This window comes from Talpa europaea (genome assembly GCF_964194135.1).
Source record: "Talpa europaea genome assembly, chromosome: 7".
NCBI classification, from domain to species: domain Eukaryota; kingdom Metazoa; phylum Chordata; class Mammalia; order Eulipotyphla; family Talpidae; genus Talpa; species Talpa europaea.
In genome coordinates this window covers 75,096,070-75,109,041 of record NC_140074.1, presented here as the reverse complement: position 1 = coordinate 75,109,041, position 12,972 = coordinate 75,096,070, and the positions used below count along the sequence as shown (strand labels likewise).

Sequence of the window (12,972 nt, the reverse complement as noted above, 5' to 3'; positions counted from 1 at the left end):
TGGGTTTCTCCATTCCTGCTTAGGGTACAGAGTTGACTTCTAAGTCTGTCATTTTTTTTCCAGATTTGCTTTGTTCCAGCCTCAAGTAAAGCCTTGATTGTAAATAAGGCAGCAGGACCCGGGAGCCAGCTGAGTCATAAACCCCACTCAGCCACATGTGGCTCAAGGTGTTGGGATCGCAAGAGTCAGGCCAAGCAAGTGGAATCAATTTAGGCCAGAACTAGGAAAACAGTGCTCCTCCTCCCCACCCCCAACTGGCAGTGGAAGATACCACAATCTTCCCTCCACAGCTCAAATACAGGGGATGGTAACTAAGCCCAGGAAAACATCTAGACCAGGGTAGACTATTTCCAGTTTACAGAGAAAGAAATAAATGAGGAAAAAATGTTATTTGACAACCAACCACAAATTCTTAAGTGTATGGTTCTCCTGTTTTTAAGCATAAAAGCAGTCTTGTTGCTGCTATTATCACCATCACATTTTTGGACATTTGTGCCCAGTACCATTTAGCCTTAGGGTTCTTAGGCTTACTGCTTTAAAAATACAGTTAAGCATGTTTAAATCACTCTAAATAGCTCAAAAAGCAGCAAACACACAGCCTTCCTGCTTGGGCATGCAAATCTGAAAAGAGAAGCTTTATAGAATGGCCTTCAGGTCAACAAATTCTGGTTTTGGCAGACTGATGTCAGGAAGGAGTTATATAAAATAAGGTCCTCTGTATGAAAAGTACTCCTGCCTTTAGTTCCCTCAGGTCAGAACTTGGAACTGTTAGCAAACATGCCCTGAAAAATGTCAAATTTCATAAAGTGCTAAACACTCACTCACAAATAAATATGGCCCCTCAAAACTGTATACAAATGAGAACCACTTAATGAACAACCCTTTCTTCACCAATAACTCGCCTTAAATTAACTCCAGCAGACTCTTCAAAGGGACCAGAGAAGTCCCCTCATTAAGACAAATTCTATATATAGACATCCAAGACAATTATATGATGCACATAAGCAAATATATTTAATTACCTGGTTTCTACCATTCCTATTATCTACATAAACATAGGATAAAAATCAGTCTAAATGATTTTCTCAGGCCTTCTCGAGGATTAAGACTAGTCAACCATCTTTTAAAAAATATATGTATGTAATAAAGATCAAAAGCAAATGTTCTGGTCAGTTCTTCTCTACTCATGGGTTTTACTAAGAATGTTTGCAATTTTCAGGGAAAACACCACAAATGACAGATGTTCAAAAGCATGGAAATTAATTGGTGGCAGGAATTTCCTTGACTAATAAGGAAAAACTTAACGTCACATGTTTTGATGAGCTTATTTTTCCCATCCTTAGTCAAGCATATACACTGTTAATGATTAAAATTTTCAAACAGAAGTAAAACCAAGTAAAACTCTGAGTATATAACCAAGCAAAATGCTTAGTGAAATGGAGCTACTTATGAATAAATGACATCGATGAATGAATTTTAGGTGTAAATAATATATAGGGAAAGGTTAATTTCAGGTCTTGATTATAGGAACTAAATTGAGATAAAAATGAGACTACTGCATTTATTCAGAATTGAGAGTACTAGAAGGGAGGGAGGGAGGAACAAAGACTGGGAAGGGACCCAGTGGCCTAGAGTAAAGGTCTATGGGTGCTTTCATGGTGGCAGGAGAGGGGGGGTGAGAAGGCGTAGGGTGCGGTAACACATATCTGAGGAGGTATGGATTATTCCTCTAAATCATATACAGCATTACCAACTAATGTTGCCTCAAAAAAAAAAATACATGTAACATAGGATTTAAATGTAGTAAATGGAAATATAGTTGAATCGTGTTTGCTAAACACCTTTAAAATAATGTATTTTCAGTTATTCTCTTCTGCCCTTTATGTGTTCTTTGTTAAGTATTTTAATTTCAAAAATGCCATAAAAACACAATATTTCTATTTTTGCTTTAGCCTGTGTCATTTAATCATTTAAACAAATAAAAAAAATGTGAGATGGTAATGAAGAAAAGTGCATTTATTATATTAAAAAACAGCAGTGGGACAACTGACTCTCCTCCCATTCTCTGCCAAAAGCCATTTGCTGAATTTACACTGCTCCCACAATAGTCTTTCTGACACAGGGGCTCTCCTGTTGTTGCCCTTGTGACCAATGGTGAGAATGGAAGAGACAGCTGGTCAAGATTAGGCAAGCACCCCATATCCCTGGGACTGTGTGTCACCCTGCCAGAGCTAAGACCTTGAACTCATTAGCATTATATTCTCACCACCTAAGCCAACCAACCACTGATAAGCCTCTTCTAACATTTATCACCCTGGGGTTACAACTGTTCACAATCCCAGCAACAATGGGACTTTTTCATTTTCTAGGCTGCTGAATGGAGCCATGACACCCAAAAATTCAGGCACGGTGGAATCTATGTACAAACTACGCCTCGCGTTAGCAATTAAATACCCAAGTGTGAGCAACGATGGTCCCTACAGCCTAATCAAATTAACAGCCCTGACAGAGCTCAAGGAAAGCAAGAAACAGTCAAAGAATTTCCAAAGAACATTCTCCAAGAGAGAACAAAATACCTGGCCATCCCCAAACTTGGAAAGTTGGCAGGGACGATGAGGACATCCAGCCTGGAGAAGGGGTGTGTTCCCAGGACAGAGTGTGCTGCTGAGAGGCAAGGAGGAATCAGCGGCAGAAGGGTCTCTTGGCAAGTACCCTGGAGGCAGACTGGGGCAAAGATCCGATAAGGAATGATCTCCTGGGTGATGGCAGAAGAATTCTGGAAGCGGCAAGGATAGTCCACATGATCACAAATGCCAATGTGCCTGCGAACAACATGAAATAAACAGATGGTCTTTATGGTAAATCAGGTTAATTCTTCTTGCCATGGGAGTGAGGATAATTCACAGATATGGACAAGTTCTAGGAGAGCTCTTGTGGACTCACGAACAAAGACCATTCATTTGAGTTCTTGGATTGTCTTTTTCTGTGAGGCAGTTTTAAAAATTACAGGTCAAAATTCTTATGGATATGCTGATAGACTGAGTAGTTTCACTTTAACCTTAGTGAAAGTAATAAAACCTCCTTTTAGCATCTGGAAAAAAATCTAAGACTCAAAACAATATCCCACCAAAATAAAAAATAATTTCTGGCATTATGTGCTTTCAAATAACACCATGGGAAAAATCTTTTCCAAATCTGAAATGATTCATAACTTAGAAAGGGCAGGATGGTGCAACCAAATTAAAAATCCCATTCTGGCATTTCCTAGAATAAAAGATGTGGACTCAGGTAGAACAATGAACCAAATGACAGTGCAGATTCCAACTTTTTAAAAGAACACAATCCATCTTACTCAAGAGTTACCTGGGTGCTGGATGCTGCTTTTTTTTTTTTTTTTAACAGAAGTTATACTGTTAAGGGACATAGAGGACACGTGGTAAAATATTTTACTCAATTCACTTTCAATACAAATTTAACTGAATCAACCTTTTAAGGAAACAGATGAAGCTCAGCCTGAACCATCTGACCACTGCCAGTTATTCCATCAAAGGTGGAGCAGAAAAGAATTCCTAGCATTTGACTCACAGACCTCAAGAGAACTTATCTACCCTGAGAAACCTACATCAAAGGCAACTCTATTTTTTTTACCTGTTAACAAATCCTATATTCAAGCACAGTGGGAAGCCCCTTAATTTTAATTTACAAATTATAATTCTGACTAAGCTGCTTATTAGATTTACAGTGACTACTGAAAAACTATAAAATGCTGGCATGTTCCAATATGGGCAAAGTACAATAATTACTCCCCAAATTTTTGAAGTGCCTTTCACCACTCAAGGTCAGCACTCAAGAGATCCACACAGCTATAGAGATAAGCTTTGTCCTCAATAGAACACAGCTTCCAGCACTGATGGTGTTTCAGCTCAGCTGAGGGTAAGAAAATGGGTGGAGACCCACAGAAACTTCTGCCAGGTTGCCAGGGTGCAGCTGTCAACCTCCTGTTCTGCTTGGCATTTCCGGGCTCTGCCCAGGCCTGTATCAGGCCCCACATGCAGAGAGAGGACACCCTGCTCACCAGCCACCAGGACTTGTGTGTTGGAAGCTGTGCAAGCTGTGTGTCCAGCAATTCCAGTTTGAACCTCTGTTGCTTCAATCTGATTCTGTCAAAAAGCAGTGTTTATTTGATGAATTTGAGGACAGTGGGTACTTGGGCAATCCTGATTCTCCAGGTGAGATCATCTATGAGGGTGTGGCAGAGAAGACACTGGGGTCCTTAGCAAAGTTTTTCGAAGAGCCTAGAGACAAACCTTACATATTTGAAGAATCTGATCATGTCTCCTTTGGGAGTGGTGTTTTCACAATTAAACTGTGTGGTGATCTAGGGAATTATGAGACCTATGAGCAAACCCCCAAAGCAAGTCTAGCTCATTTCACCATCCAGTGTGACTAGACAGGAAAAAACTGGGAGTACGACTTCTCTGTGGTCCAACTGCACTTCTATCTTTCTTTACCTATTCTGGAAAAGGCAGGTGATGGCCCAGCCCAATTACAAATACACAAAAAGTTCTCTAACTAAGACCCCAGCCTCCTTCTGCAGCCCAGGGTTTTTCTAATCTTTCCTGCTTTTGAGGACAGATGCATTGTATATGACAGCTTTGTGAAAAGAATGTGAGCCCTCTTACCCTATTCGTGAGTTCAGATTTTTAATTTGCATATTTACAAAATTTATAGTCTGCCTTTATCCCTCATGAGATCCTTATCTTTTATGACGATCATATACTTATACCTTTATATATAACCTTACAGCAAAGAGGAAAATAAATTGGTTTCACTATTCAGCTTTTGAAGGACTTACAGCAAAACTACGATTGACCTCACCATTCTGTCTCAAAAATGAGAATAAATGGTGGCAATAAATGTTCCCATGACCCTTGAAAAGATAACTACTTCTAAACCCTTTAGTATTGAAGTACAACAACCCGGGAATTCTCAAACCTAAGACCATTCTCTCTTTGTGCTTTGTATCTGTGCTTTGTATGTCATCTGTGTGTATATATACACACATCATATATATACACACATATATAATGCACATAGTTTTAAATGTTTGTGGTATTTTAATTGTATTTTTTTAGTTCCAGGGTCAATATAAAGTCAGCTGCTGTAACACAGTTCTGAGAATGTAAAAGTCCTCCCCAAGACAAGTGGGAAGAAGCCATTTCCGTAAGCTTGCAGATACAGTATAATAAATAAGGTAATTGAGCTAAGGAAGTGCTTTGTAAAAGGAAAAGAGGGGCATATTAATAAAAAGAACCCTGGTCTTACACTGATTCAAACCAAAAGTATCTGTCTCTGGGCAAGTTTCACCAACTCTCTGGACCTCTGTTTTCCCACATGTTAAGTGAAAAGAAAATATAGTTGATTCCCAAGGGTCCTATCAGGCAATTTATCAGACTAGTTTTAATTTCCTTTGGAATATAAGGGGATAACAATAAAAAATTTTTCTAAGTTAAATAGCAAATATATATTTTATTCTACTTGAGTTTCAGTTGAATTCAGGTTCAAACAATAATCATCCTGTAGTGTACTCGTACTGTATTAAGTAGCTTGCTATTGATTGAATGGCTATGTTCCACCCCAAACTCATATGCTGAATTCTAACCCTCAAAGAGAATGGTATTAAGGAAGTGGATTAGGTCATAAGTCAAAACAACAATAAAACTTCTGCCAGGATAAGGTGACAGGAAGAATATAATTATTGATATTAAACTCTAGTCTAGATGCCAGAATGATAACCTTGCTTTATGGAGAAAGTGAGGAAAAGTGCCTGTTGATAATCATTTAACTGATAAGCTGCGTGTGCAATAACTATGTGGCCATAACACTGTGTTGGTGCATCAATTCAATCAAAGGTCATGTAAAGTGATGGGGCCTCCCTGGTGGCGCAAGGGGTTAAGACGCAACCTATGAAGCTATTCGCAGCCACTGCAGCATGAGTTTGATTCCCTGGCCGGCCAAGGCGCAGCAGACCTCCTGACTTGCCCGCTGTTCCCCTCAGCAGTATATTTCAGTCAGCCCGCCTGTTCTGCTCCCCACTCCGTCACCCCCTGCATCTCTGGCCTGTACCCCAGTTCTTGTATGCATAAATTTTTTTTTAGAAAAAGGTCATATAAAGTGAAAAAAAAAACATTTATTGAACCACCATAGTAACTATTATTAATGTATTGACATAGGTATATAATGTGTTATAGTGATTACGCTAGCAGTCTATTGAAAAGCTTTCAGAGCACATTAAATAATGGAGATATTGGAGGTATAAAGGCATCTTTGGAGCAAAGTTGGGACATAAATTTAAATACTATTTATCAAAGCACAATTTTACAAAGAGGCATTCCGTGGGCCTAACTAGAAGCACACTATATGGCAAGAATATTTCTTGCAGCCAAGAACTTCAAAGTTAAATATAGATATACCTCTATTCTCTAGTCAAAAAAGCCAATGATTCAAGAGAAAAGGTGAGTTAAAAACTCTCTGGACATGAAAGGCACTAAAGAGATTCATGAGGGTTTTTCCAATTATGTGAATTAGCATCATTTTTCATAATCAAAGTCTAGGCAAAAATGCAAGTTGTTAAGGTAATTGAGCAATAGTTGAAACCACAAATGCTCCCAGTAAAAACTGAAAGGGCATCAGGGATGCCACAAGTGGTTTCCAATATGGGGATCGGGAAACCTGGGCTTCAGTGGCTGTTCTCACACTATGTCCTGAGATGAGCAACTCAGTATCTAGAACCTCCTCTTCCTGTTCTCTAACATGATCTTAGAAAACTGGCTGCTAGAGGAGGGGAGGAATTAACTGGAAGGAGGAACTTACTAGAGTAATGGAGTATTCTCTGTATCACTCTATTTGGGTTATGGTGTTGCAGTTGTGGCAACCTCATTAAGTCAAACACTTAAAACGTATGCATTTTGTTGTATGTATTTTGTTTGTTTTAGCTAAAAACAAAGAACCTAAAATGGTTTCTGGGGTTTCTTCTGGCACTGTGATTTAATGATAACTCATTTAACAGTCATGTCCCTGAAGTGGTGAGGGAACACTGTACTTTTATAAAGTCATAGTCTGTCAGAGAGTCAGTATTAACTCAAAGATCTTTCATCTTCCTTTAAAGACTAACCTTTAACTGTTGATCTTTACACCTGTTCCAATATACTCTCAATATTGTCAACAAATCAAGCATTTGGAAATAGCTATCCTTTTTGCCCAGAGTGTTTTAAAAGGTAAAGATTAATAATCAATGCTTGGTTATTTATTGCTAATAAATACTCTGTAATACTAATGATAAGAATGATAAACAAAAGCTCCAATCACAATGACTATTTACATTTATTGAACATTTACTATGTGCCAAAAATTGTTCTGACCACCTTGTTTGCATTATACTAATTAATCCATGTAATATTCCTAAGAATCATGAGTAATCACAAGCTCTTGCCTTCTGACCCTCCTTCCCCATATACTTCATTAATCATCTTGAATAAATCTGGACCCTGGATTTTTCTCAGAACTGAGCTCGGCTGCTCTGTGGTTCTCTGGTTTCCTGTTCTCCTGGGCAGCACTACTCATGAGTACTACTAAGAATGGAAATATGAATGAAATAAATGTTAGACCATTGGGTCACTCTTAGATAATTGCTGGGCTGAAAATATTTTACTAGAGGTCTTTCCAAGGAGTCAGAGTGACCAGGTTACACTCAAAATCACAAGATTGGAAATTAGCTCACAAGGTTCTCCTTCAACCACCCTCTTGTTTCAAGATGGAACTGTACTGAAACCACCTGCTGCAAATGTTTCCCTGTTTAGCATCAAAAGAAACCTCTGGAAAAAGTCTCCATTGAGAATGCATATCCTTTTTCCTTCTTTTTTTTTTTTTTTTTACATTCCCTTCCATGCTAAAAAAAAAAATCTACTAAATCCTAAAATTTATTCAATATTTTCTGCATTCTTGCTCTATTCAAGGCATCCCTCAAGGTACTGTAGTGTACACACAGATAAATACACCTCTGACCCTACCTTGAGGAGTTTACAGTTTTGTTTGAAGAAAAAAATTAAAATTCTAAGTACAGTGACACAGTAAAATGTTTACATAATTTATTAACATTTAGTAAGTAGACACATGGTTACTGTATTAATCACAAGTATTCAAAATGCCAACACCAGCCCACAATGTGTTAATGCATATGATAATATAGTAGTGTCTGAAAGCTAGATGCACTTTCTTAGGGAGTTCCATATATTGCAAAGCAAAATGAGATATGTGCAATAAGAGATAATCAACATGCATGAGAGAGCAAGGGATAAAGAAATCAAAGTGACCCAGGAAGATCTGAAAAGGTTTTTCTCACAGTTGAGGCTGTATTGGAAACTGGCAATTTCCCCCTATGATTTCATATATATAAATATAAATATATAATTTCTTCTTTTCTAAACTTTGAAAGACATAGAAACAAGGCAACATTTCAACTTTCAACTCTATTTTTTTTAAAGATTTATTTATTTATGCATACAAGAGCTGGAGTACAGGTCAGAGATGTGGGGGGTGAAAGGATTCACCAGAGACAGAGTGGGGAACAGAACAGGCAGATTGACCAAAGTACACTGCTGAGGGGAGCAGCGGGTGAGTCAGAAGAGGTCTGCTGCATCATGTGGGTTGCTCCCTGGCTGGCCGGGAATTGAACTCGTGCTGCAGTGGCTTGGATAGCTTCATAGGTTGCGTCTTAACCCTTGCGCCACCAGGGAGGCCCAACTTTACAACTTTAAAGAAGACCTCTTGCCCTAACCATTCTTCACTTCTTTAGAATGAGTAATCTCAATGCTTTTCTTCTTCTTTGTAGCTCCTCTCTTTCTTTCATTCTTTAAATAATTATTGCTGAGTTACTCTAGCTGTTATCCCTGTTGAGCTTAAACTATGTGGGTCCAAAGTGAAGGCAATGATTTGACAAAGGCCTCAAGAAGTTAAGCAGAGTACCAGGGAAATAATACTGTAGACAAACACAGTTACTAAGCTTTCAGCAGTTTACCTAAATGCCTTATAACTATATTTACTAACTGCTCACCCAGTGTGGGTTGGCACATGTGTGAACATGGAGCTGGAAGAGAATGTCTTCCCTATAGCTTAGCCCATAGGAACAGTGATCAATCAAAACTTTGGGGACCAAAAGCTTACCCAGATTTCTGGATTCCAGAGAACATTTCAGGCAAATGAAAGTTACATTTGTGGGAATTGAACTGGCTATCTTAAGAAGGCCTGAAGTATAAAGAGGGATGGGGAAGGCAAGGGGACCATATGTGAACATAACCAAAACACAACAGCAGTAGTCACTCAGAGCACCTTTGTTGGCAAACTTAGCATGATCGAAATTTAATGAATCAAAACACAAGCCACTCCTCCTGAGTAAAGACAGCACATATGAAACATACAGCCAGGAGAGGATTAAGCAAAGGTGAGCTACATTTTTGATGGACAAGCTCAGTAATAAATGAAGGGAAAACTTGTCATGAGATGTCTGACATGGAAATGAGTGTGGGAAGGACTCCATTCCCCAGATCTGGAGTTTCTGTATGGGGGCATGCTTCCCTGGGGTGTCACCCATGACCTCTCTCGACAGCTTATGTGATTGGCTTGTGCACAGAGGGGTATTTTTTGGCAGGCCTGTGTTGAGAGACCAGCAGAGGTCCAACTACCAATAAGTGGGTCAGTAAGTTTGCCTCATTTGCATATGGGGTATTAGAAAGTCCACTGAAACCATGGACCTGAGCATTCCCTCAGTTCACCCAGACAATAATAAGATCTTTATTTGTTCTCCTTTTGTCTGTTTCTCAATTGGTTTTGAACCCAGGAGAACATGAGAAGAGCTGTATTTACCCCTTTCCTAAACACCAACTGGGATTTTAGATATATATCATCTCTCCCCACAATCCCTACTTGATTTGGCCATACTTTCTCCCTTCACAATTAGGAATGTGAAGCCATTTCAGGTGTTTTTGGAAGCACATAGGAGAGCACATAGGATATGGTTTTTGGAGAGCACATAGGATATGGTTACTGCCTACTCCCCCACATCATATCTGTGGAAATATCTTTTCTCTTTCTTAGCTTTCTTCAGGTACACATTTTTCAACTATACATCTTTAACAATCAGCCCTGAGACTATAGGTGAACTCCAGTTTCTAGTATACAGAAAAGGAAAGCGTGGCTTTGCCCAAAGAAATGTACCCAGTCTCAAAGGCACTATTCCTAACTTGTTTTCTGTTCCAACAGGAGACCCTTCGATCAATAACAATTGCGGTGCTGACTCCTGAGGTGGGAAGGTGGATCAGACTGTAGGCGAGTCTTTATAAGATCCTGGGTAAGATTCTAAATCACCTCTCTGGTGGGAGGAGTGAGGAACAAATCGAGATGTGATTCCAGGTGCTGTCACTTAGTGAAGACATGAATATGAACAAGTTGCTATCTGAAGCCTAGGTATCCTGATCTATAAAATGGAGGTAATATGGCAATGTATTTTATAAGATTATCCTTAGAACCAACTGAGATAGCATTTAGATCAAAACTTTCCCTGACTTCAAACATCCAATGGTTTCCTTATCAATGCAAAATAGATTAAGGCTATAATTAACAAACAACCCTACTGTTTCAGTGGCTATATTATAAAAAGATTTATTTCTCACTTATACCTAGTTCACTGTGGATCCAAGTGACTCTCCAAGACATGTGTCCTTCCTGCTTAAAAAATCTAGGCTGTACAAAACTATAAAATAAGGCTTACTTTTTGATCTCAGTGGCAGGGAAAGAAAGTGATATATGATCTCATACACAATTAAATACGACCATATGAAAATAGCATACATCCCCTCTGTCCACAATTCTCTTCTTCCTTCAAGAATGTGTAAGTAAAATCCTCTAAGCAATCCAGAATATTTAATATAGCATAGGGAAGACAGTTCAAAATAGGTAAGTTATTGAGCAGGGAGTAAAAATTACTTGCCTTCCCCCAAAGAGCAAAAATGGGGCAATAAGACATGCCTGTCATAAGACAGGGTTTAACAGATTTCGGTCTTAACAATACAGTCACCTCGTAACAGAGAAACCAACATAACATAATAAAACCAATACAAAAGGAATTTGCTCTAAAATCATTATCTTAGGTGTCGTTCAAGGGTGAACAAACCATCTGTTCTATTACTCTGAGCTCTGGGCTGTTGCCACGAGGAGGTACTGACTTACTAACTATCTCTAAACAAGAAAAATGATTAAGGTGAGAAGGGTGTAAAAGTCCTGGAGTGAGGCATGAGGCAATGAAGCACAATTAGTGCATTTTTGTGTCTTCTATATATATCCCCCTGATCCCTCTGGCTCTCAAAATTAGAAATAGTTAAACAACTGGGGTGGCTGCCAGTGAGTATCTGAGACCTATACTTAATGTTAAAAACTTCAAACTGATTTTCTCCAGTCCTTTTGGGAAAACAAGAAATTGTTACTGAAATTAAGTGTCCTTCCCCAGAAAGATTCTTTTAACCCTATGGTCTTGGGAAAGCTTCCTTCTGTCCTGTGCACCTAAAGAAGCTGATTAGCCCCACTGGGAGAGGGTCCGCCCACAAACACACTGCTAAGAGCAGTGACTAGAACCAAAACAGTGGGGAGTCTACATATAAATTCATCAGACAACAACTTCTTGTTAAGCTGTGTTTTTGACCACATAAGCACTGAAAACCAAAGTTAAAAGGTGTAGAAGAAAAGTGTGAATCTGAAGATTATGCTGATTTAATCAATTACGTAAAAATATTTCACCTGACTTCACAGAGGATTTCATATATGCTACTCTTGTCTTTTTTTTTTTCTTTATAAACAATATGCCCACATTTCTGCCTCTCAACCCTTTCCTCTCAGTAGGGCTTTTCCTGCTTTGACTAATCATATTTTAGTTTAGTTTCTCAGCAGGGATGACTCATGTCCCCAGTGCTTGAAAAAAATGCATCATACAACTTCCTTAAGTGTCCCCAACTGAGCAAGTTCCCATATACAAACCTAAAATCAGGCTCAGAAGGTGAGACAGAGCTGTCTTTTGTCACTTCATCTAAAGAGCAGATCTCTTTCTTTACTTCTGTCCAGGATCCCACTGCAATTGTGAAGGTGGAGGCTGGCATGGGCATTGTTACATAATAATGCCAACTTAAATAACCTATAAACAGAAAGAAAAACAATAATGAAGCCACTGGAGAGCTGTGGACCTTACTCTAATTTCTCTCTTTAGGAACTAGATGAACTTGTGATAACATGGTATGAGCCAATTATTGGAAGTGGGTCATGTAAGATAAAAGGGCATTATTCCAAAACTAAGAAAAGCATAAGAGGGATGATGTTTTCAGGGCAGCTAAGGAGGTTTGAATTTCTTCTAGGAATCAGTTTGAATCCCTTTAAGGTTTTAAATAAAGAGCAACGCTGAGCTTGTCACTAAGAGCTACAAACAATGAAGGGCACAGGTTGTGTGCGCCTATAGAGGCTAGAATATGTCTTACTCATCCTTATTGCTAGTACAGTATTTGGCATTAAAAAGATGATCTGTTCAATCAATCAATGAATGGATGATCACTTCTGGGCTGCTAAACTATTTTGCCTAACTTCAACTCAACTCAGCCTGAAGTAGATATAGAAGAAAACAAAGAGACTAGGGAAGGGAGTTACCTGGGCTTCAGGGAGATACCCTGAAATTGATTAGCTCTGGAAGTTCTAGTCTTATCCTTCATCCTTCTTATCTGTTTATGTGTTGAACTGCCCCCCCCCATTCCTCAGTGAGTAGATAAAAAACATACCTAGAGAGATTCAGTGGAGTCAAGGACTCCCAGCTAGCCTGTAATAGGGCTGGAATCATAGCTGGCACTCCTCACCCTAGCCAAGGGTATGCCCTCCATTAGT

At 39.0% G+C, this 12,972-nt stretch overlaps 1 protein-coding gene across 2 annotated transcripts in view; it reads right to left on the bottom strand.

Annotated features, from left to right (window-relative positions):
- The window catches only part of AOPEP (aminopeptidase O (putative)), a gene marked incomplete at both ends in the record, with an annotated part of 347,198 nt that overhangs the window by 273,599 nt on the left and 60,627 nt on the right, over window positions 1-12,972 (bottom strand). For both annotated transcript variants that reach the window (XM_084237515.1, XM_084237516.1), the window contains 2 exons: window positions 2,577-2,822; window positions 12,085-12,238. In XM_084237515.1, the coding sequence (XP_084093641.1) occupies window positions 2,577-2,822; window positions 12,085-12,238 (400 nt within the window). The remainder of the gene's footprint in view (window positions 1-2,576; window positions 2,823-12,084; window positions 12,239-12,972) is intronic.